Here is a 24,391-nt window from a genome sequence, read left to right on the forward strand (position 1 = left end):
CACTGTTACTGGGGTAACCAAGCCTGGTTTGTGGAGACACTGTTACTGGTAACCAAGCCTGGTTGTGCCTGGAGAGTCACTGTTACTGGGGTAACCAAGCCTGGTTGTGGAGACACTGTTACTGGGGTAACCAAGCCTGGTTGTGGAGACACTGTTACTGGGGTAACCAAGCCTGGTTGTGGAGACACTGTTACTGGGGTAACCAAGCCTGGTTGTGGAGACACTGTTACTGTGATAACCAAGCCTGGTTGTGGAGACACTGTTACTGGTGTAACCAAGCCTGGTTGTGGAGACACTGTTACTGGTGTAACCAAGCCTGGTTGTGGAGACACTGTTACTGGGGTAACCAAGCCTGGTTGTGGAGACACTGTTACTGGGGTAACCAAGCCTGGTTGTGGAGCCTGGTTGTGGAGACACTGTTACTGGGGTAACCAAGCCTGGTTGTGGAGACACTGTTACTGGGGTAACCAAGCCTGGTTGTGGAGACACTGTTACTGGGGTAACCAAGCCTGGTTGTGGAGACACTGTTACTGGGGTAACCAAGCCTGGTTGTGGAGACACTGTTACTGGGGTAACCAAGCCTGGTTGTGGAGACACTGTTACTGAGGTAACCACGCCTGGTTGTGGAGGTAACCACGCCTGTTGTGGAGACACTGTTACTGGGGCAACCACGCCTGGGCCTGGAGACACTGTTGTGGAGTAACCACGCCTGGTTGTGGAGACACTGTTACTGGGTAACCACGCCTGGTTGTGGAGACACTGTTACTGGGGTAACCACGCCTGGTTGTGGAGACACTGTTACAGGAGTAACCACGCCTGGTTGTGGAGACACTGTTACTGGGGTAACCACGCCTGGTTGTGGAGACACTGTTACTGGGGTAACCACGCCTGGTTGTGGAGACACTGTTACTGGGGTAACCACGCCTGGTTGTGGAGACACTGTTACTGGGGTAACCACGCCTGGTTGTGGAGACACTGTTACACTGCCTGGTTGTGGAGACACACTGTTACTGGGGTAACCAAGCCTGGTTGTGGAGACACTGTTACTGGGGTAACCAAGCCTGGTTGTGGAGACACTGTTACTGGGGTAACCAAGCCTGGTTGTGGAGACACTGTTACTGGGAGTAACTGGTTGTGGAGACACCTACTGGAGACACTGTTAACCAAGCCTGGTTGTGGAGACACTGTTACTGGGGTAACCAAGCCTGGTGTGGAGACACTGGAACATTGTAACCACGCCTGGTTGTGGAGACACTGTTACTGGGGTAACCACGCCTGGTTGTGGAGACACACTGTTGTTACTGGTTGTGTGGAGGTGTTACAGGATTGTAACCACGCCTGGTTGTGGAGACACTGTTACTGGGATAACCACGCCTGGTTGTGGAGACACTGTTACTGGGGTAACCACGCCTGGTTGTGGAGACACTGTTACTGGGGTAACCACGCCTGGTTGTGGAGACACTGTTACTGGGGTAACCACGCCTGGTTGTGGAGACACTGTTACTGGGGTAACCACGCCTGTTTGTGGAGACACTGTTACTTGGGTAACCAAGCCTGGTTGTGGAGACACTGTTACTGGGGTAACCACGCCTGGTTGTGGAGACACTGTTACTAAGATAACCACGCCTGGTTGTGGAGACACTGTTACTTTGGTAACCACTACTGGTTGTGGAGACACTGTTACTGGGGTAACCAAGCCTGTTTGTTGAGACACTGTTACTGGGGTAACCACGCCTGGTTGTGGAGACACTGTTACTGAGATAACCACGCCTAGTTGTGGAGACACTGTTACTTGGGTAACCACGCCTTGTTGTGGAGACACTGTTACTGGGGTAACCACGCCTGGTTGTGGAGACACTGTTACTGGGGTAACCACACCTGGTTGTGGAGACACTGTTACTGGGGCAACCACGCCTGTTAACCCCCCAAAACACGTCAACCTTAGACCAAAAGAATTATTTGGTTACCGTGGAATCTTTGAAGATGTGCCGAAGAAGCAAGTTTATAGATCTACTATAACATAGTTTTAAATAACAATTCCAAGATACCCATCAGCAGTTTTAATGTTGCCATATTTTTAAAAGTTTTAAATCAAGTTAAAGTTTAAATAAATGAAACCATGTTGAAGTTTTCTTTGGCAATTGACTAACGTCCATGCAGGCCATGTTATGTTTTGGATATAATATCCCCAACTTAAGATGCTTTCTATTTGAAATTATACCTGTGATAAAAATCAGCTGGGATCTTTTATTCGTTCTGCTTCTGGGGCGGTCGGGGTAGCCTAATGGTTAAAGCGTTCGCTGTGACGCCGAAGGCCTGGGTTCGATTTCCAACTTGGGCACAATATGTGAAGCCCATTTCTGGTGTCCCCCACCGTGATATTGCTTGAATATTGCTAAAAGCGGCGTAAAACTAAACTCACTCACTCGATTTGCTTCTCATTTCAGTTCAAGACAATATTATCTTTCACCTGAACTCAGTACATGCCCAGCACTCGTGCACTATTTGCAGAGATCAAGAAGATATACATGCAGTGTTGCCCATATCTTCTTAAACATACGACATTTCCCATTCAGTGCCTTTCCACGCAGCCATGATATATAATCCGGGTACACTTCGTGTGTTGGCAGCTGTGATTGTGCTTATTATTGGTAAGTTCTTTCGAACGTGAATGAACATCACTCTACATTCAGTTTCATTTAGTAACGAATTGTACAATGTGCACATTAATGAACCAAGAAAATACATAGTGAAATATTTCGATATGTTGACAAAGGTGCTTTTTGTCCCCCGCCGCAACGCGGAACGGGGACTATGTATGCAGCAGCGTCCGTCCGTACGTCCGTACGTCCCGATTCCTGTTAACGTGATATCTCATGAACTGTTGTACACAATGTCATCAAGTTTGGCGACAGCCTACGATGGGGGATTACGCAGACACCAGTTTATTTGGGTGACCTTGCCCTTATCTTCAAGGTCACCACGACACTTGACCACTTTTCTAACTCTTGTTAACGCGATATCTCATGAACTGTTGTACCCAATGTCTTCACATTTGGTGACAGCCTACATTGGGGGATTACACAGACACCAGTGGATTTGGGTGACATTGACCTTATTTTCAAGGTCACCATAACACTCTGAACACTTTTCAAACTCTTGTTACGCGACATCACATGGACTGTTGTACCCAATGTCTTGAAATTTGGTGACAGCCTACTTTGGGGATTACGCATACACCAGTTTATTTGGGTGACCTTGACCTTATCTTCACGGTCACCACGACACTTTGAACACTTTTCACACTCTTCTTAACGCGACATCTCATGGACTGTCATACCCAATGTCTTGGAATTTGGTGACAGCCTACATTTTGGTATTACGCATACACCAGTTTACTTTGGTGACCTTGACCTTGTCTTTAAGGTCACATGACACTTGACACGCTTTAAACTCTTCTTAACGCGATATCTCACGGACTGTCATACCCAATGTCTTGAAATTTGGTGACAATTTACATTGAGGTATTACGCATACACCAGTTTATCTTATCTTCAAGGTCACCACGAGACTTGACCGCTTTTCAAACTTATTTAAACGCGATATCTCATAAAACATTGCACCCAATGTTTTCAAGTATGTTGACAGCCTACATTGGGTGATTATGCAGACACCAGTCATTTCAGGCATCTTGTATGTGACCAAAAAAAAAAAAGTAGTAAATATAGATATTCCATTCTTTAGCAGCGGGGGACATTGCCATATCAGTGGCAAACACTTGTTATTATTGTTTTGACAAGATAGAGTAAACAGCACTTACGTCCTTTGCATCCACATCAGGTGTAACTGAGCTTAGAGTGATAGACAGAACATAGACTGCAATAATGTTCAGAAAAGCTGAATGTCATAAATATTTTATAAACTGGAAAGTTTGATCGATAAGAGGAACCTATGTCATACACGTTGTGAAATGGTCTGAGGCAGGGGAACTACTTCCTGGATGTTCATCCTTGATGTTCCGAATGTTCCAAGATAAATACAGGCTGGTAAAGATTTGTCTGTCCGCATGTACGAATGTATAGTTACTTGGCTCCAAATCATGTGACTCAGGCCTATCTGGGCTTGCTTTCCAATTTAAAAAAACAATGTTAAACATCATAAATATCATATACTAGTATTATGAAAATCGCAGCAGTCTAAGATCGTTAAAGGCTTGCATTATACATTCCTATCAGATATATGATATTCATTATATGAAAACTCAAACACCTTGTAAACAAGTTTTCTCCTTACAGTGGACGGTTCTTGTCCAAACTATTGGACGGCGTATGGATCAAGCTGTTACGTTCTCATCAAGAACCCGTCAACATGGGCAGGAGCGGATGTGAGACAGACAAAACTTTAATCTTCTCTGCTTCACTTAATATATACTGTTCCAAAAAAGAAACGCATAACCCAGAAATCTGTTGCGAAAATGTTGTATTTTCAAACATGTATAACTCGTCCACAAATAGACTTTAGTACATGAATTTTTACATCAGTTTAGAAGAAGGTAATGTCTATACAACCAAGTGGATAATTTTAGATAACGGAGACATTGAGGTCGATGGTGACGACGTAGCATGGTCCCGACGTCGGGTCTCCTGGTTCTCAGTCTAATCTCTCTCAACCTGTTCCGTACAGTTTGAGCGGATATCCTCCGAAGTCCAGGCACCCTGGCTGCTGTGCTCTCACCCGTGACAGTACGATCACGCAAATGTAGTACCCGGATGTACCGATCTTGGGCTGCAGTGGTGACTGGAGGTCTACCGTGTACGGGGAGGGTAATTTGTTATACCTGTTTGGTTGTAACGAGCTGCAAACAGTGATATCGAGCTCAGACCAACATTCAGACACCTGGCAACAGAAAATTGGTATTCTTTCAATGACGATGTTCCAAGTCGCAGCGTCAAGACGTGGCGTAGTGATTTTATCTTGAAACTCCTTCAAAACGAATGCCGATTTCAGAAAATAATTTGGATTTTTATAGCCAGACAGTGCATGTTCTTTGCTGCACAATTTCATCTGGAAGGCTATTTCTGTTACGTTGTGACGATGCCTTTTTAATTCTTGTAAAAAATCTCATCAAAATCAACATTTTCAGGAAAAGTCGATGTTTCACTTGTGCAATAGTGTAAAATCATGTTATCAACACTTTTGTTACATATTTTCAAAATTGTTTGAACCCAATAGGTAATTAATAGATTTACAAAAATACAAAACGTCTATGCGTTTCTTTTTTTTGGAATAGTATATATGATAAAATATTAAACGTATTAAATAAATATGCTGTACAATATACTTTGTTGTAGCCTAGGCAGAGACAACGTACACCATGATCCTGTATGTACTGAAACTGAAACTGATTTTAAGTAAATATGTCCACTGAAAGCATTTAAATCTTGGGTCAGAACTGATTGTCCGAGATGTTAGAATAGACAGACGTGACACACCTTTCGTCAAGGAATTGTGCATGTTTAGATGTTCTCTCTAGGTTGGTAAGTTGGCGCCCATTCACATGCATTAGTTGACCCAGATGCTTCACTTTGTTCAGATAGCTTTTTACTTTACATCTTTAATGAGGTAATAAGCTTAGCGGTGTAAAAGGGACATCTGACTGAAATTTGCATTAGTCGTTGAACTTCAGATGATCATAGATTCTGTTAGATGATTGGCCGAAACGCCACGTCATTTACCATGGGGACTCGCTTCTATTCTCAAGACAATCCTGGATACGACGAAGCATACTTCAAATCAAAAGTCCAATGTCAGCCTGGTTCATTCCATCCCATTCTTCATGCAGAGCAGCGCCGAGTTCGTTTAGCGTGATCGGTGTATGTTGACGGTGACGTATGCGTCAAAAAAGACAAAAATAAACCTTTATTCATCCAAAAACACAACAATTTATCTTTACACCAACGACGTCTTGCAGTTATGTGTGACATTCTGTCAATCGTGGGGATAACACTCTGACGGCGTGTATGCTAGTTCCATCTGTGTAGTTGATTACGAATCGTCAGTCCACACAAACATTGCAGCCCTGAAAGCTTATCTCCAAGTGAAGAGTCACTTTGACCAAGGTTCCTTAACACAGGTCGTTCTTATAAAACGGCCTTTTGCGCCAGTTGTCGCGTTTAGTGGGCCAGATTGGCGTCTTTCATCAACCTATTTGTCTTTGGATATCGTGACTACTGACTTATGCCACAGTGCCCTGTCTCGTTCGAGCACGCCAGCACGTACCCATTCCCGCCGTGATAGACGCTGCATGTGAAAAAGACGTTAAACTGAGTTTAGAACAAAATCTGAACAATTTTCTCTGAAATGTATAGCAAAACACTGACACGTTTCACTGTAATTATAAATTTCGAGTTTTACACAATGTTCTCGTGCACAACATGAAAAACGCTTGCACGAAATTCACAACACGTTGTAAACGAAATAATAATTGTCTAAATCCATATACAATCATACGACTTGGTTACCCAAGAATATGACCCCAATATGGAATATCACCTACTTTTTGTGAATAGCATATAGTAGGCAGAACACAGTCTTTATCATACATAATCCTCGATATTAAGGTCTTGCACTAACCTGGCATTTTCTTTCCTTGACATCAGACTTTCCTCACTCACTCACTCACTCACTCACTTTTACTTCCAGGACATTTGCAAAGATTTTGATGCCTTTCTCGTGGAAGTCGACACTAAAGATGAAAACGAATTCCTGAAAAGTTTTCTGAAAAACAAAAGTTGTGAGTACTTTATAGTGACCTACGAGTCATCAGGAACTGACATATGGTAGGGTGTGGTCTTGTGTATAGAGCCCAGGCCACAAGTCAGGTGAAGTTAAGCAACGGTGGCCACAGGCAGTCCTTGGATGGCTGACCGTCTTCAGTAGCTTCACCCATGAGCCTTTCTAGGACTTAACTGAGGGTTAGAGCGTCCGCTCGTCACGCTGAAGACCTGGGTTCGATTCCCCACTTGAGTACAACGTGTGAAGCCCATTTCTGGGGTCCCCCGCCGTGATATTGCTGGAATATTGCAAAAACAAACCGAAACATGAGTCTCATTAACCTATTCAGACAATGACCTACTTTTCAGCCGATCCGAATTTTCTCGTGTGAAAGTGAAAAGAGACACCACAAACAACTATGGTTACACTGAATTCTAATTCCTTGTTTCATAAGAAAATGGTATTTACATTTTAATTTTAATTTTAAACTTTAATAACATCGTATTTCTATATTTTATGGCGAGGTGTAGGCAGCATGACCTTAACTAAGACGTCACAGACTGCCCCTGTTTGATGAGGTCGTAGAAAGATTCACAATTCATCTGGCTCACTGGTTACACCTGTTACACCTGCGCTTATTCAGTTTAGTTTTGTAACGCACAATGTGATTGATATAATATCAAGTCTATACCAGACCGCCAAACCTTTCTAGCGGCAGAGCCTCGTTTTGAGATTTCCACGATCTCCGTCTATCAGAACATGCTGTACGACAGAGCACGCTGCAAGGATTAGAAGGAGCGTAGTGTTGCAATATACAAGTGATTAGATGTATCAAATAATACTGATTAATATTTATGTATCCAGTTGAATGAATTGGTCTCAAAATTCTGGACTGGTTATTGTACTATGTTGCGCAATAGGACGGAACTCAGTCAACAGGAAACGAGACTTGTGTAATCAATGTTTTGACTTGCGGTGTAAAACCATACCCACTTACTCTCTCTAGGACTTCAGTCCTGCCCCACAACGAAACACACTAGACCTTTGGTCTCACCGTTGGCAAGTGAGTTAATAAATGCCTCTGTCCACCCAGCAGTGAATGGGTACCCGGTCATATGACTGGTAACCTTTTAGCGCCTCACAGGCAGCTTGGGTTAACCGGGTTTATAATGGCGCTTTGAGCATGCACACGTGCGTGGGTACAGACGCTTTTTAAATGTACATTATTATTATATACCCAGGTAAAGTAATGTATAATTATTGAAGTCGGTGATTGATAAAGTAATGTATAATGATTGAAGTCGGTGATTGATAAAGTAATGTATAATTATTGAAGTCGGTGATTGATAAAGTAATGTATAATTCTTGAAGTCGGTGATTGATCAAGTAATGTATAATTATTGAAGTCGGTGATTGATAAAGTAATATATAATATTGAAGTCGGTGATTGATAAAGTAATGTATAATTATTGAAGTCGGTGATTAATGGTCTGAGCAACAATCCCCACCGTCGGGATTCACTCACAGTGAACCAAGTCACCCAGTCCTGCCAGCTGATCCATTTAGTCGCTTCTTATGAGCAACACAGGTCGAACCCAACTGACCTTGTATGCCTTCAGGGGAGATGGGGTAGCCTGATGGTTAAAGCGGACGATCGTCACGCTGAAGACTCGGGTTCGATTCCCCACATAGGTATAATGTGTGATGCCCATTTCTGGTGTCCCCTGCCTTGATATTGGTGGAATATTGTTAAAAGCTTTCAGGATTTCAAACATTGGGTTATCTGGTCAAGATTATACTTCTACATGCTTCTTTGATACAGTTGGAATACTGGCATCTAGGAGGTAAGGTAGCAGTCACACACTCCTTGCTATTCCTCTGACAAATTGTATTGTCACCATATTGATTTTTTGCCCGTGAAGGTCCGGGTAAGAATTGGCCTTCAGTAACCCTTACTTGTCGTAAGAGGCGACTAACGAGATCGGGTAGTCAGGCTCGCTGACTTGGTTGACACATGTCATCGTATCCTAATTGTGTAGATCGATGCTCGTGATGTTGATCACTGGATTGTCTGGTCCAGACTCGATTATTTACAGACCACCACCATATAGCTGGAATATTGCTGAGTGCGGCGTTAAACAACAAAACCAACCAACTAGCCAACCAATCATATTGATTTTAGAAATATACTACAAACAAAAAGTATGGAAGCACCCTAAAATTTGATAGTCATATATAAACTTAAACGTGGCAAGGTCATTTATACTCTAAGGTAAATGCAACTTTTGTGTGCTTAATGGGCAATATAAACGACATGTTGGAACAAGCAGTAAAGCAACTGATTCAATATTCGTTGAGTTTGTGTGAAATGAAACATTGTCAAAAACAGCGAAAAGCAAGGGTTCTGAAACACACCAGCACCATGTCTGATTGAAACGCCCAAACACGACAGCCTAGTGCATGTGGAAGACAGACTTCCCATGCAGCTTGTGGCAACTGGGCATTGGCAGTTGTGAACCCGTTCTAAGGGGCTTGGAGCACAACATATCGGTCATCTGCCCTTGATGTTTTTCTGGGTCTTCCAGAGCGAGGTCTGTCCTGTACTCTACCAGTGGCCTGGAACCTGTCCTTCAGTCTGTGAATGACAGGGAGACACTTGAAGACGGCGAGCAACACCATCTGGATTCACCATCCTGTAACCATGCAGTGGTTCTGGTTCTGTCGTGGGCGCTTAACGGTCTGCGCTATGGCATGGTTAAGAAGATGTGAGGCTACAATGCTGTCTCTAGCTTCTTTAAAGGAAACGTTGCCACGAGCTGAATGGGAAGTCTGTCTTCCACATGCACTAGGCTGTTGTGTGTGGGCGTTTGAATCAAACATGGCGTTGGTGTGTTTCAGCACCCTTGCTTTTCGCTGTTTTTGACAATGTTTCGAATTCATTTCACTCAAACTCAACGAATATTGAATCAGTTGCTTCACTGCATTATACATGTTCCAACATGTCGTTTAAAGTGCCCATTAAGCACACAATAAGTTGCATTTACCTCAGAGTATAAATGACCTCGCCACGTTTAAGTTTATATATAACGATCACATTTTAGGGTGTTCCCAACCTTTTTGCTTGTAGTATTTAGATCAAAGACTCTGTCGTCTTGACAGTGACCGTGAAGGCGGTATGGCTTGGAGGGAACGACCTTCTCAGCGAGGACCACTGGATGTGGGTTCATAGCAAGGAGCCGGTGACGTTCACTGCCTGGGGTCCCTCACAGCCAGATAATGCTGCCAACGAAGAGAACTGTCTGGAATTGTATATAGAAAATAGTTACAAGTGGAACGACAACTCTTGTTCGGTGCGCCAGTATTTCATCTGTGAGCAACCGTGAGTGAATTGATTTTTTTTCAAATCACGTATTTGAGATTTATGCAGCCCCATGTGGAAGACTTTAACTTAATATATAGTCGGAATCATACACTGACTGTTTTTTTTGCAGAAAATATTTATGATTATTCAAAAGTCTTTTGCGCTTACTCTGCTGTGATCTCAACATAGTGTCCACCATCTATCTGAAAGACCTGATACCATTGTGTGAACCTATATAGCCCATTATCTGATGGCACGGATATGTTCCTCGTCATCCTCGCCATCCTTTCCCGTACAGTGTTACAGGGCGTACTGGAATTACACTATCTGTATTTATCTGTATCACATCTCACTCTACCCAGACTTACTGTATCCGATCTATCTGTATCACATCTCACTGTAACCAGACTCACTGAATCACATCTCACTGTAACCAGTCTCACTGTATCCGACCTATCTGTATCACATTTCACTGTAACCAGTCTCACTGTATCCGATCTATCTGTATCACATCTCACTCTAACCAGTCTCACTGTATCCGATCTATCTGTATCACATCTCTCTGTAACCAGTCTCACTGTATCCGATCTCTCTGTAACCAGTCTCACTGTATCCGATCTATCTGTATCACATCTCACTGTAACCAGTCTCACTGTATCCGATCTCTCTGTATCACATCTCACTGTAACCAGTCTCACTGTATCCGATCTATCTGTATCACATCTCACTGTAACCAGTCTCACTGTATCCGATCTATCTGTATCACATCTCACTGTATCCGATCTATCTGTATCACATCTCACTGTAACCAGTCTCACTGTATCCGATCTATCTGTATCACATCTCACTGTAACCAGTCCCACTGTATCCGATCTATCTGTATCCGATCTCTCTGTATCACATCTCACTGTAACCAGTCTCCCTGTATCCGATCTATCTGTATCACATCTCACTGTATCATATCTCACTGTAACCAGACTCACTATATCACATCTCACTGTAGCCAGTCTCACTGTATCCGATCTATCTGTATCCGATCTCTCTGTATCACATCTCACTCTAACCAGTATCACTGTATCCGATCTATCTGTATCACATCTCACTGTAACCAGTCTCACTGTATCCGATCTCTCTGTGTCACATCTCACTGTATCCGATCTATCTGTATCTGATCTCCCTATATCCCACCTCACAGTAACCAATCTCACTTTATCCAATCTCACTGTATCCGATCCGAGATAAACGCCGTGAACTCCCACGTTAACATCCTGAGATGCAACACACATATTGTTCAGTGCGGTGTTGAACATCGACTTGCGCTGGTTACTGGTAATGATGCTCAAGCAGGGCCAATACCAGAGTCGTGTCTCACTTTGGACGCAACTCTTTACAACAACTTTACCCTTTTGACCACATGACCTCCATGCCTCTGTTGTGTCCTGATTGTGAAAATACCCCAAAGTTGTTTTTTCATGGACTTCATTTGTTTGTTTTTCTCCATTTCAGTGAGCCAAGTGATGTTATCATTGGCTAGACTGGTGACAACGTTTTAATGAATAAACTAATCAAACTATTTAATGCAGCTTGTTTTCAATTCGAGCGGGCCCTGATGGCTTACAAGATCACACTCCAACTGTCACGTACCGATTTTACAGTTTTATCACATGTCCTGCATGTATAGTCTGTAAACATGAAGGGCGTATTATACAAAATAACATATAGTTTCAGTGTAATTGTGTATTAAGATAACTCGGTCAATAATGGTCAGGATCATTCCTTCAAACATTCGTTGATACGGCTTCTCTACTGACCGTCGATTCCCAGCATGGGTACAATGTGTGAAGCCTATTTCTGGTGTCTCCCGCCATGATATAACGGGAATATTGCTAAAAGCGGCGTAAAACTAAACTCACTCACTGCCTGTCCTGACTAGGCAATGACAGTTTCGTCTTCAGTCACCCTCTTCACAGTAAATAATAGATTTAACTGGAGGAAAGTCCTCGCAGGTCGTTAGTCTCCAACCTCTTGTTTATGGTAGAGAACGTTAAACTCTCTTTCCTCATTGGGGCGATGTTGTAGCCTAGTGGTTAAAGCGTTGGCTCGTCACGCCGAAGACCCGGCTTCGAATCCCCACATGGGTACAATGTGTGAAGCCCATTTCTGGTGTCCCCCGCCGTGATGTTGCTTGAATATTGCTAAAAGTGGCGTAAAACCAAACTCAGTCAGTCAGTCAGTCTTTCCTCATTTGATCAGTCTGAATGGTAGCTTCCTCCTCTTGGGTTCTCTCGTCTCCATTGTATGAAATGACAGTTTGACGATACAGCCTTGAAACACACCATCGAGAGATTGATTATAAAATTAATGGATTTACAACATTCTGAATGATGAAAGTGTAAACTACAGATATGAATAATCACTTATTACGATAAAAGATAAAAAATCATTTTGGTGACGTTTCTTTCGCCCGTGAGTTTATATGTCTCATAATGAGAAGATTTACGCACCCAACACCCAGGTGATTAGGTTTCCGTTAATGAGCTTCGGTGGTACATGGACAACACGTGCATTGCAACAGGAGAAACTCCATCATCATGGAGCGGCCCAGACAGGCTGGCTTGTACCGTGCATGCAACGTTATATCGCCAAGTCAAGGGAAATAGCGTTTGATTAATCACACCGGTACGTATATGTTCCCCTAAAATCACATCTAAAAATGAGACACCGTCATTTACATATAGTCATGTGCTTTTATCCAGACATAAAAACATTACTCTCCTATGGAATCCTAGAAGGGACATTGTCGCTATGTCGCATTGTCGCGTTGTCAAAAACAAGTAAAGTGAGGCAAAATAAACCAAAACGCGACACGCGACATCGCGACAACGCGACAATGTCCCTTCCAGGATTCCATACTCTCCCTGTTATTGCCCTCCTCAAGTCAATTGTCTGTTCCCTCCCAAGTACGCTGGTTGCACGAGCGTGGGGGACGTGTCAACATGGGTTACCAACATGATGACCTAGGGTTGTGTCACGTGTTGCTCATGCATGTGAGTGAGTGAGTTAAGTTTTACGCCTCACTCAGCAATATTCCAGCTATATGGCAGCTGTCTGTAAATAATCGAGTCTGGACCTGACAATCCAGTGATCAACAGCATGAGCATCGATCTACGTAATTGGGAACCGATGACATGTGTCAACCAAGTCAGCGAGCCTGACCACCTGATCCCGTTAGTCGACAAGCATGGGTTACTGAAGATCAATATTCAAACCCGGATCTTCACGGGTCTCATGCATGTGAAGGGACGGAATCTTGAGTAGTGCTTGGTAAAGAATGGTCAATATTTGGATCTTCCCACAAAACAAACTACTGGGCAGATGCGACTAAGTGACTTCCAGGGAAGGGTACATTTTGTAATCAGATTCAGCGACAAATATACGTATTAGGTTCAAAGTTAACTTCCGATCAGAATTGAACAAAGAGAAGAATGTTTTTATTAGCTTTATAATTGTGTTACGAGAGTGCGTTTTGCCATTTGTGAAAACTCCCAGTTGTGAGACTCCCAGTTGTGAGACAGTGGAGTAGGTACTTAGCAAAGAAAACACACCTTACTCCCCTATCTGATAGAATGGATTAACCCCAGCTAATTATGGATTAGCTATTTTACTGAATCTTGTGGAGGTAACTTAATGAAACCTTAAAAGATAAAGTAATTAACCTACTCAGATGAATGGCTTTAAAAAATAAACATTTTGTGTAGGTAATTTGAAAGAGAAATTAATTTACCTACTCAGATTTACGTGTTTGAAATATCTAGCAATAACTGTTGTAACCATAATTAATCCAAATGTATTTATTAACCTTTGACTGCTCTTTCCGATCACCATTATGGCAGGCTTTCAACAAGTAGAATATATCATCAGTTCACGATAATCTTTTTCAGTATTTCAGTATCTATTGAAAACAATAAATGCTCTTCAACGAACAATGTCTTCTGTGTTAATTAACTCATTAATGAACTATCCTGCGGGTACTCTTCAGCAACAGGGCTGTTCCCACTTTCATCGTAGGGATGGGGAAGCACCACCTGTGTGCACTGAACCATTAATTAATGTGTCTCACAACTGGGGGTTCTCACAAATGGGAGGACACCGTCAGGATCATTCCTTCAAACATTGGTCAAGCATTCGTTGGTACGGCTTCTCTGCTGACCGTCGATTCCCAACATGGGTCCAATGTGTAAAGCCCATTTCTGGTGTCCCCCGCCATGATATTACGGGAATATTGCTAAAAGCGGCGTTAAACTAAACTCACTCACTGCCTGTCCTGACTAGGCAGTGACAGTTCCGTCTCCAGTCACCCTCTTCACAGTAAATAATAGATTTAACTGGAGGAAAGTCCTCGCAGGTCGTCAGTCTCCAACCTCTTGTTTATGGTAGAGAACGTTAAACTCTCTTTCCTCATTGGGGCGATGGGGTAGCCTAGTGGTTAAAGCGTTGGCTCGTCACGCCGAAGACCCGGGTTCGAATCCCCACATGGGTACAATGTGTGAAGCCCATTTCTGGTGTCCCCCGCCGTGATGTTGCTGGAATATTGCTAAAAGCGGTGTAAAACCAAACTCAGTCAGTCAGTCAGTCTTTCCTCATTTGACCAGTCTGAATGGTAGCTGCCTCCTCTTGGGTTCTCTCGTCTCCATTGTATGAAATGACATATTGACGATACAGCCTTGAAACACACCATCGAGAGAGATTGATTATAAAAATTAATGGATTTACAACATTCTGAATGATGAAAGTGTAAATTACAGATATGAATAATCACTTAGTGTACGATAAAAGATAAAAAAAATAATTTTGATGACGTTTCTTTCGCCCGTGAGTTTATATGTCTCATAATGAGAAGATTTACGCACCCAACACCCAGATGATTAGGTTTCCATTAATGAGCTGCTGTGGTACATATGGACAACACGTGCACAGCAACAGGAGAAACTCAATGACCATGGAGCGGCCCAGACAGGCTGGCTTGTACCGTGCAAGCAACGGTATATCGCCAAGTCAAGAGAAATAGTGTTTGATTAATCACACCAGTACGTATATGTTCCCCTAAAATCACATCTAAAACTGAGACACCATCATTTACATATAATCATGTGCTTTTATCCAGTCATAAAAACACTACTCTCCCTGTTATTGCCCTCCTCAAGTCAATTGTCTGTTCCCTCCCAAGTACGCTGGTTGCACGAGCGTGGGGGACGGGTCAACATGGGGTACCAACATGATGCCCACGGGTTGTGTCACGTGTTGCTCATGCATGTGAGTGAGTGAGTTTAGTTTTACGCAGCACTCAGCAATATTCCAGCTATATGGCAGCGGTCTGTAAATAATCGAGTCTGGACCTGACAATCCAGTGATTAACAGCATGAGCATCGATCTACGTAATTGAGAACCGATGACATGTGTCAACCAAGCCAGCGAGCCTGACCACCCGATCCCGTTAGTCGACAAGCATGGGTTACTGAAGATCAATATTCTAATCCGCATCTTTACGGGTCTCATGCATGTGAAGGGACGGAATCTTGAGTAGTGCTGGGTAAAGAATGGTCAATATTTGGATCTTCCCACAAAACAAACTACTGGGGCAGATGCGACTAAGTGATAGCCAGGTAAGGGTACATTTTGTAATCAGATTCAGCGACAAATATACCTATTAGCTTAAAAGTTTACTTCCGATCAGAATTGAACAAAGAGAAGAATGTTTTTATTAACTTTATAATTGTGTTACGAGAGTGTGTTTTTTGCCATTTGATATATCACATTGATTAAGTGATAGTTATTATGGGTCACAATGTTTAAAGTTTTGAGTGGGCGTTGTGGCTCACATCTCGCATCATATATGTTCAATGACCATGGTATTTGTAGCAGCACGCCTCCCTTGGCAATCATTTTGTATTTGTTGACTTCCGGATCTCGCCGTGGAGCTTTCGATAACGTTCTGAGTGGATAATGATGCATCCTAGCTTTGCTAGAATGCCCGAGAACTGCGCGAGAGCTATATAAAGGCTATTTGTTGAGTTGTACGACGGGTCTTATCACATGACTTGATTTCTATACATCTGTCTGCCATCATCAAACTGATCAACGTTTCAAGACTGACTGTGCTCGTCTATTCAACTGCTGTCATTGTAAATAACTTTCAATCGGTATATCCGCTCTCACTGTAAATATCAAGACTTGAAATGTCATTCAATAAGACGTTGTCATCCATAAGCTATCTTGTTTTTACTGTTAATCACCAACTTCTGAACTGCCAATCAAACAGATAATTCCGTCAGTCAGATATGATGATGATGATGCACAAGGGGAAATAGTAGCAGATGTTTGTGAGGCCTTAGTTACACATGCATGTGTTGTGAGGCAGTCATTGCTGTTTGTTTTACACGTGGGATCGTTGTGATTTTTCTCTTCTCGGTCCACACAAACTGCAATCTCCAAACATACATACCCGTGAAGATCCGTGTTACAATTGATCTTCAGTAACCCAGGCTTGTCGCAAGAGGCGACTAACGAGCTCGGGTGGTCAGGCTCGCTGACTTGGTTGACACGTGTCACCGTATCCCTGTTATGTAGATCGATGATCATGATGTTGAACACTGGATTGTGTGGTCCAGACTCGATTATTTACATACAGCTGGAATATTCTTGAGTGCGGCTTAATCAACAAATAAATGAAACACTAATTCATGTCTTTATGAAGCTGGTTAGAGAATCAACCAACCAAGCTAAGTTCTGGCTGTAGGAAGTGAGGTGAGGTGAAATTGGGTTTAACGTCGTGCTTGAGAATATTTCGCTCATATGACGACGTTCATGCGTGTGTATGTGTATGTGCGGCTGCTTGTACTAGCCCAGACTGAAGCTGGTTTTATAGTGCTAGCCCACTGAGATACCATGCCGCAGTGAAGCATGAATACCCATCTCAGACACATTATACTGACTCAGAGCCGACCAATCTTTGTTGTACCCATTAATGCCGAGCACCAGGCAGGGACCAACAAGTACCATATTTTAACGTCTTTTGGTATGACGCGGTCGGGGCTCGAACCCGCGACTTCCGCTCTCCGGGCGGACGCTCTCACCACTACACCACAGAGGCGGTCGGTGCGTGTGTGGGGGTACGGCTGCTTAGTATTCAGTATTCAAGTTTATTTCGTAACAAGGCCTTAGGCCCACGTACAATACAAATAAACATGTGTAATTATAAGATAGTGGCATTTGACAATCAGATTCATATGTATAAAGAACGCAATGACAATGCTTCCTTAATGTAAGAAGAACAATATGTTAGTGTTGAAAACTTGGTACAAGATAATGCGTTCAGAAAGTATTGTTGATCTATGTAATTTGGTAATGCTTTAAAATATTAACAGCGCCAATCATGATAAACTTTACATTCAAATAGGAAGTGAAATTCATTTTCTACAAAATTATCATTACAAATATTACAAAGTCTTTGGTGCCTCGGAACTCCATCAAATCTACCAGTATTTTTATATATTGGAAGTGCACCGATTCGTAACATTGTTATTCGACGCCTCGCATCTTTAGATTTCAATAATGTTAAATATGGCTCAATGCAAAATACACTTTTGATACTGGAATAGACATCAAGCGATGAACATTTGTGCATTTCTGAAAATATGAATTGCTTCTGACAATCACCAACTCTTGCATGAAAATCTTTCAAAAATTGTTCCTCGTTGCCAACTCCTTGAGCTTCCCACACAAAACCAAAACCATAATTGAACAAAGTATTTCGGACAAAATATACCCACGTTTTCCTACCAACTTTGTCTAAATTGTGCAACATAATATAGCACTGCTTTGGATTTCTATCCTTTGGTAAGCGCAAAAGTTTGAACCAATACTTCATAACACGTAATAAACTATCAACATAAATATAATTTGCTATAATTTGCTGCTTATATCAGTACCGACTCATGCCGGCTGTGTTGCGGAGACACTGTTTCTCACATGACAAGCCCCAGCCCGGGTGACATAGAAACACCTGAACGCTTCCTTGATTTTGAGGTATGTTAATTTAGGTTTGATATTTCTTATTGACCAATGATCCAGTTTAACTCGCACGTCATGAACGACAGTGATGGTCGGTCCATGAAACATTTGACCGTATACCTATAGAAACTGTGACTTAATGACATATTGATTCAACATAAACAAACGAAAGTCGATATGAAGTAATTACATTTAGGCACATTAATCTTGCATACTGAGATGCAAGAATGAAAACTAATAAACGTTTCAGTTTGTGCTGATCATTATTTCTATGACTACGTAAGAGATTGCAATATCACCAGAAGGTGCAAAGTCATATAGTCATGTCGCGCTTATACAATCTTAACCACATCCTGCCTTACCATAATACACATTGAACCACTTCATTGATAATCAATATCTCCCAGATCGTGACTGATCACAAACTCTTAACAATGCCGATGTCATGTCTTACGAGTATAGCAAGCGCCATCTGGCGACGGAAACCCTCACACCGGTAAAACTGCCGACTCCTAAAACTGGACGTTAAACATATCGATCATTGAGAGGTCTTACAACGTGCAGCATCGTGCAGTCAGTTACAGGAGTCTATATCGTCTTAAACCAATAGAATGTGACTTGATATGATTTTATTGACAGAGGTGAGTAAATATCTTACGTCACGCCACTAACGCTCAACCTCCACAAAGTGTCCGCCGCATGTGAGTTGGAGGACGGACGTACTTGCTGCAATGTATACAGGGAGAATATACTGTTATTCTGCGTTCATGTTGATAACATCAGGCAAGTAGCGTCTGTATTTCCACTCTGAATGGATGTACATGTATTTAAGGATGTTTGATTTGTTGTATTTTAACGATATATAGAACTCGTATCCTGAGAGGTTTTCCTACACGATACAAACACAGGACACTTTGTTGGGGGAGGTGAAATGGGATTCACGTCGCGTTCCCATTAACGCACATATGCAGCAACGTTAATTCACACGTGCGTGTGCGTGTGCGTGTGCGTGTGCGTGTGTGTTCTGTGTGTCGTCTTGTACGCGTTCTGCCGGTTTCACTGTGCTAACCGGGTGAGATACCGTGGGACACTGGGCCAACCTGTGCTTGGTTTATCCACTTCATATGATCGCCATTAAGAGTGGCAACAAGTGCATACTGACTCTATTGTTGTCCAGATGAGTTAATCAACAAGTTGCACGTGACCAGGAATTCAGTTAGCAGTCTTTTCTGCCAGTGTGTGAAACAGTTACTAACTTTGATCGTAAGGTACATTACTACATATCCGAGTGTTATATAAGCTCTGAGGTCAAGGTCAAAGGGAGTAATTATTATGTATCGCCTTTAAAATATTGTGTGTAACGCCATCGGGGGACGGAAAAAACACACGGTAATGGTATCCTGATTATATCTGGTCATTGTATTACATTTGCAGTATATTCGGAGGAGAGTAATGAGATACGAATTTTAATTTGGTCATTGTATTATATTTGCAGTATAATCGGAGGAGAGTAATGGGATCTGGGGAGTTAATTCGTCCATTGTGTTATACTTGCAGTATACTCAGGGGAGAGTAATGGGATCCGGGGTGTCAATTCGTCCACTGTGTTATGTTTGCAGTATACTCGGGGGGGAGTAATGAGATCGGGGTGTTAATTCGTCCATTGTGTTATGTTTGCAGTATACTCAGGGGAGAGTAATGGGATCGAGGTGTTAATTCGTCCATTGTGTTATGTTTGCAGTATACTGAGGGGAGAGTAATGAGATTGGGGTGTTAATTCGTCCATTGTGTTATGTTTGCAGTATACTCAGGGGAGAGTAATGGGATCGGGGTGTTAATTCGTCCATTGTGTTATGTTTGCAGTATACTCAGGGGAGAGTAATGGGATCGGGGTGTTAATTCGTCCATTGTGTTATACTTGCAGTATACTCAGAGGAGAGTAATCGGATCGGGGTGTTAATCGTCTATTGTGTTATACTTGCTGTATACTCAGGGGATAGTAATGGGATCCGGGGTGTCAATTCGTCCATTGTGTTATGTTTGCAGTATACCCAGGGGAGAGTAATGGGATCGGGGTGTTAATTCGTCCATTGTGTTATGTTTGCAGTATACTTGGGGAGAGTAATCGGATCGGGGTGTTAATTCGTCCATTGTGTTATGTTTGCTGTATACTCAGGGGAGAGTAATGGGATCGGGGTGTTAATTCGTCATTGTGTTATGTTTGCTGTATACTCAAGGGGAAGTAATCGGATCGGGGTGTTATTTCGTCCATTGTGTTATGTTTGCAGTATACTCAGGGGAGAGTAATGGGATCGGGGTGTTAATTCGTCCATTGTGTTATGTTTGCAGTATACTTGGGGAGAGTAATCGGATCGGGGTGTAAATTCGTCCATTGTGTTATGTTTGCTGTATACTCAGGGGAGAGTAATGGGATCGGGGTGTTAATTCGTCCATTGTGTTATGTTTGCAGTATACTCAGGGGAGAGTAATGGGATCGGGGTGTTAATTCGTTCATTGTGTTATGTTTGCAGTATACTCGGGGGAGAGTAATGATATCGGGGTGTTAATTCGTCCATTGTGTTATGTTTGCTGTATACTCAGGGGAGAGTAATGGGATCGGGGTGTTAATTCGTCTATTGTGTTATGTTTGCAGTATACTCGGGGGAGAGTAATCGGATCGGGGTGTTAATTCGTCCATTGTGTTATGTTTGCAGTATACTCGGGGGAGAATAATGGGATCGGGGTGTTAATTCGTCCATTGTGTTATGTTTGCAGTATACTCGGGGGAGAGTAATGGGATCGGGTTGTTAATTCGTCCATTGCCTTATACTCGCTGTATACTTGGGGATAGTAATGGGATCGGGGTGTTAATTCGTTCATTGTGTTATACTTGCTGTATACTCGGGGGAGAGTAATCGGATCGGGGTGTTATTCGTCTATTGTGTTATACTTACAGTATACTCGGGCCGGCTTCAAATGGGTACGAGAAAGAAGAGAGGCCCAAAGAAACCACCCCGACCCCGATCAACGTCACCATGGTGTTCACGTCACTGAACTTCTTCGTACGTATGTGGAGCCACGCACACTGCAGACCCTGACATTATATGAAGCAGGATACGCTGATACTGGGTTCGAATCCCCGATTGTTTCTGACACGATGGAAGTTCTCTCAGATTGTATACGCTTGTGAAGAGTGTGTCGTAACTGACGGTGTGGTGATTCTGTGTTTGAATCCCGATTCTCTCTGAGTGTATATTCTCTTTGCACTTAAGCGTTATGTAGAGCGTGCAATATTCGAGGACGTGCATTTCTGATTATGGCACTAAGCCTCTTGTTGTGTTGTGTGCGCGAAAAGGCGAAGCAGACAAACTTAGGCTCAGTATTAATCGTTACACTGCTGTACCGAGTCTAACAAAACCTAGTAGAAGGTAGCGTCAGCTAACCTTTTGGATTGACCAATCAGAACACAGCTTACCAAATCGCGAAAGTTAACATTCACACATACTGTTTGAACCTTTACCTCAAAAACTCGAACGATTCCGAATGCTATTTTACGCAAGATCGCTTCCGATGGATACACGCAATGAATAAACAGTCGCTGAAAATAGTGTTTTTGTCAATATTCAAGGATGTCTTCTTGCGAAAATATAAGCAAATAGTAACCATGTCATTAGAAACCCATAAGCGTATATACTGCAGGTCAAATATCTGTGTTTTATGCGGATTTTCATTGTTGATAGATCAGTGTCAACGACCAGGGAAGAGAAAATCCAAAAACCGTTTTGTAAGTCCCGCCGAAACCTTACAAGTAGTCGTTGTCGGATTGGTTAAATCTGTTCTGCCGTCTCGCGTTTGATTGGACGGTCATAGGTCGCTCAATTAGCTGACGCGACCTTCTACAAGGTTTTGTTAGACTCAGTACAGCAGTGTAACGAATAATACTGAGCCTAAGTTTACGTAGACTAAGGAGGGTGGGGTTAAAATAACCTTTATGCAACAAACATTAGATATATATATAGAGAGAGATTATTAACCTCGTGTGTTTCCGTATCATTAATATCATACATTAGGAATAAAAATTGTATTATGCGAGCCTTTGGCGAGCATAATGCATAATTTTTATTCCTAATATATGATATTAATGATACGGAAACACACGAGGTTAATAATCTCTTTATCATATAATGTCATTCTTAACATTACTCTTTAAAAAGAAGCAAATCGTACGTGAATTTATATGAAGAGAATCGATCATCGCGTAAGAATACTTAGCGGTACACCAAGGTGAAGGTCGTTCATGACGGCGGCATATGGTTGTGACTAGTCGCTAATACAGTGCAAACATAGCTCATACTTAAAATAAGATCTTTTGTCTAAAAAAGAACAACAAAATCGGGAAGAGTTTTCCTGGCAGTGTTTCTATTTTCATTGCGGGTAATCACCTCATCAATATCAGTTTCTGATGCCTGACGGAATCGATTCGTCGTCTGTATTTTGATCGATAGATCGAAATCCTTGGTTGGTATCTTTCTTAGACGATTGTCTTTCAGTCGTACCTTCAATTTGAACGAAGTACTCCGTTTCATGTTTTCCAAAGTCAATTACTGCAGTAACGACTCCAGAACCTCTATCATCAATTCTTACTGACTCACCAATTTTGAGAATGGGGGCAGCCATGTTTGTTTACAAACAATGTAAACTTGCGGCGACGTCATCAATTAAATGTTAAAACGTTTTAGGATTCGCATGGCGTGTATGGAGTTTTGTGAAAGTAGTTCATGGATTGACGTAATTCGCATCGTTATCAGATTTGGAAACCAAGTTTATCAGATTGCTTTATTGCACCGATAACACCCCCCATTAGATGATAAACGGATTACACGGATGCATTTCGTTTTTTTCCAGGATGTTTCCAAAGCGACCCTGTCCACCACGTTTCTTCTACACATGGTGAGTTAATGGTTTGGATTTTAATGGCTGAAAGTCCTCTAAGGTTTCGGTGATTGTGGTGAAAAATTGCAAAAGATGCCAGATTTAAATAGCCAACCAGTATGTGTATATAACGTGTATCATTATCCTTATGAATAGTGGGAATTTGCCAGAACTATACCTAAACGTCAGATACATAGTACCACGACTACAGATACTTTGGCGGGGCGTGCTCGTGGGTTCGAATCCTGGTCCACCCGAGTTGTTTTAGGTTTGTCAGCATGTACCCATACTCGTGGGTTTCACGGAAGTGGTCAGTCATGTTTTCCTATAACACTATCTAAGAGACAGTGATGTGACGATATACTGTTAACAGCGATCCAAATGGGGCCTATAGTCTGTTTGCAGTGAAAACGTACCAATGAATTTCACTTCAAACAAAAAAGTAAATCAAATCAAGTGAAATAAAGATTGCGAATCCTTATAATTTTACCTTGCCAAATGAACATATAAATCTCAGAATTTTATTCAACTTAGGATAAAAGTTGTTAAACAAACAATCATAAATTAGTTTCAAATCGCTATTATTGGTTTGTATTACAAGGGGGTAAGCGCAGTAGATGAAACACCGAGAACTAGTAGTATTGGTTTAAGTTAACGCTCATTACGTACAGCACGTTCTTTGTTTCACTGTTCCATCTACTGCGCTTACCTCCTTGTAATACAAACCAATAATAGCGATTTGAATCTATGATCGTTTATTAAACAACTTTTATCCTAAGTTAAATAAAATTCTGAGATTTAAATGTTCATTTGGCAAGGTAAAATTATGAGGATTCGCAATCTTCATTTCACCTGATTTGATTTACTTTTTTGTTTGAAGTGAAATTCATCGGTACGTTTTCACTGCAAACAGACTATAGTTTTGTTGTAATCACTATCATGTGAGAAACTGATGGATAAATATCATCATGACATGCATTATCATTCTGTAACATATTGTGTTAGAACTTGCTCGAATCGAAATAGCAAAGATTACCTACTGGAATGAAGCTCGGCCATTGTGTGTGTGTGTGTGTGTGTATTGACGACAGTCTGTCAATGGTCTAGGCTGGACCAAACAATCCAGTGATTGGTATTGTGAAGGCGGGTTTGCGCCACAACCAAGTCCTCGCTTGAGCACGCTATAAATCTGGTCTCCTCGGACTCGCTGACTTGGTTGGCGCATGTCTTTGTATACTATACTGTGTAACCCAT

General features: G+C 42.1%; 1 protein-coding gene across 1 annotated transcript; it reads left to right on the top strand.

The window, feature by feature from the left end:
* The first annotated feature begins 2,497 nt into the window (after window positions 1–2,497).
* On the top strand, window positions 2,498–11,713 carry LOC124267426 (echinoidin-like). Its single transcript, XM_046702343.1, has 5 exons — window positions 2,498–2,651; window positions 4,296–4,384; window positions 6,703–6,793; window positions 9,934–10,153; window positions 11,642–11,713. Exons 1-5 carry the CDS (start codon window positions 2,594–2,596, stop codon window positions 11,667–11,669), a joined length of 486 nt encoding a protein of 161 aa, XP_046558299.1. The 5' UTR covers window positions 2,498–2,593; the 3' UTR covers window positions 11,670–11,713.
* Window positions 11,714–24,391: the final 12,678 nt, after the last annotated feature.

Source organism: Haliotis rubra, unplaced genomic scaffold (assembly GCF_003918875.1).
Source record: "Haliotis rubra isolate DU_JTF1 unplaced genomic scaffold, ASM391887v1 Scf131, whole genome shotgun sequence".
Lineage (NCBI taxonomy): Eukaryota > Metazoa > Mollusca > Gastropoda > Lepetellida > Haliotidae > Haliotis > Haliotis rubra.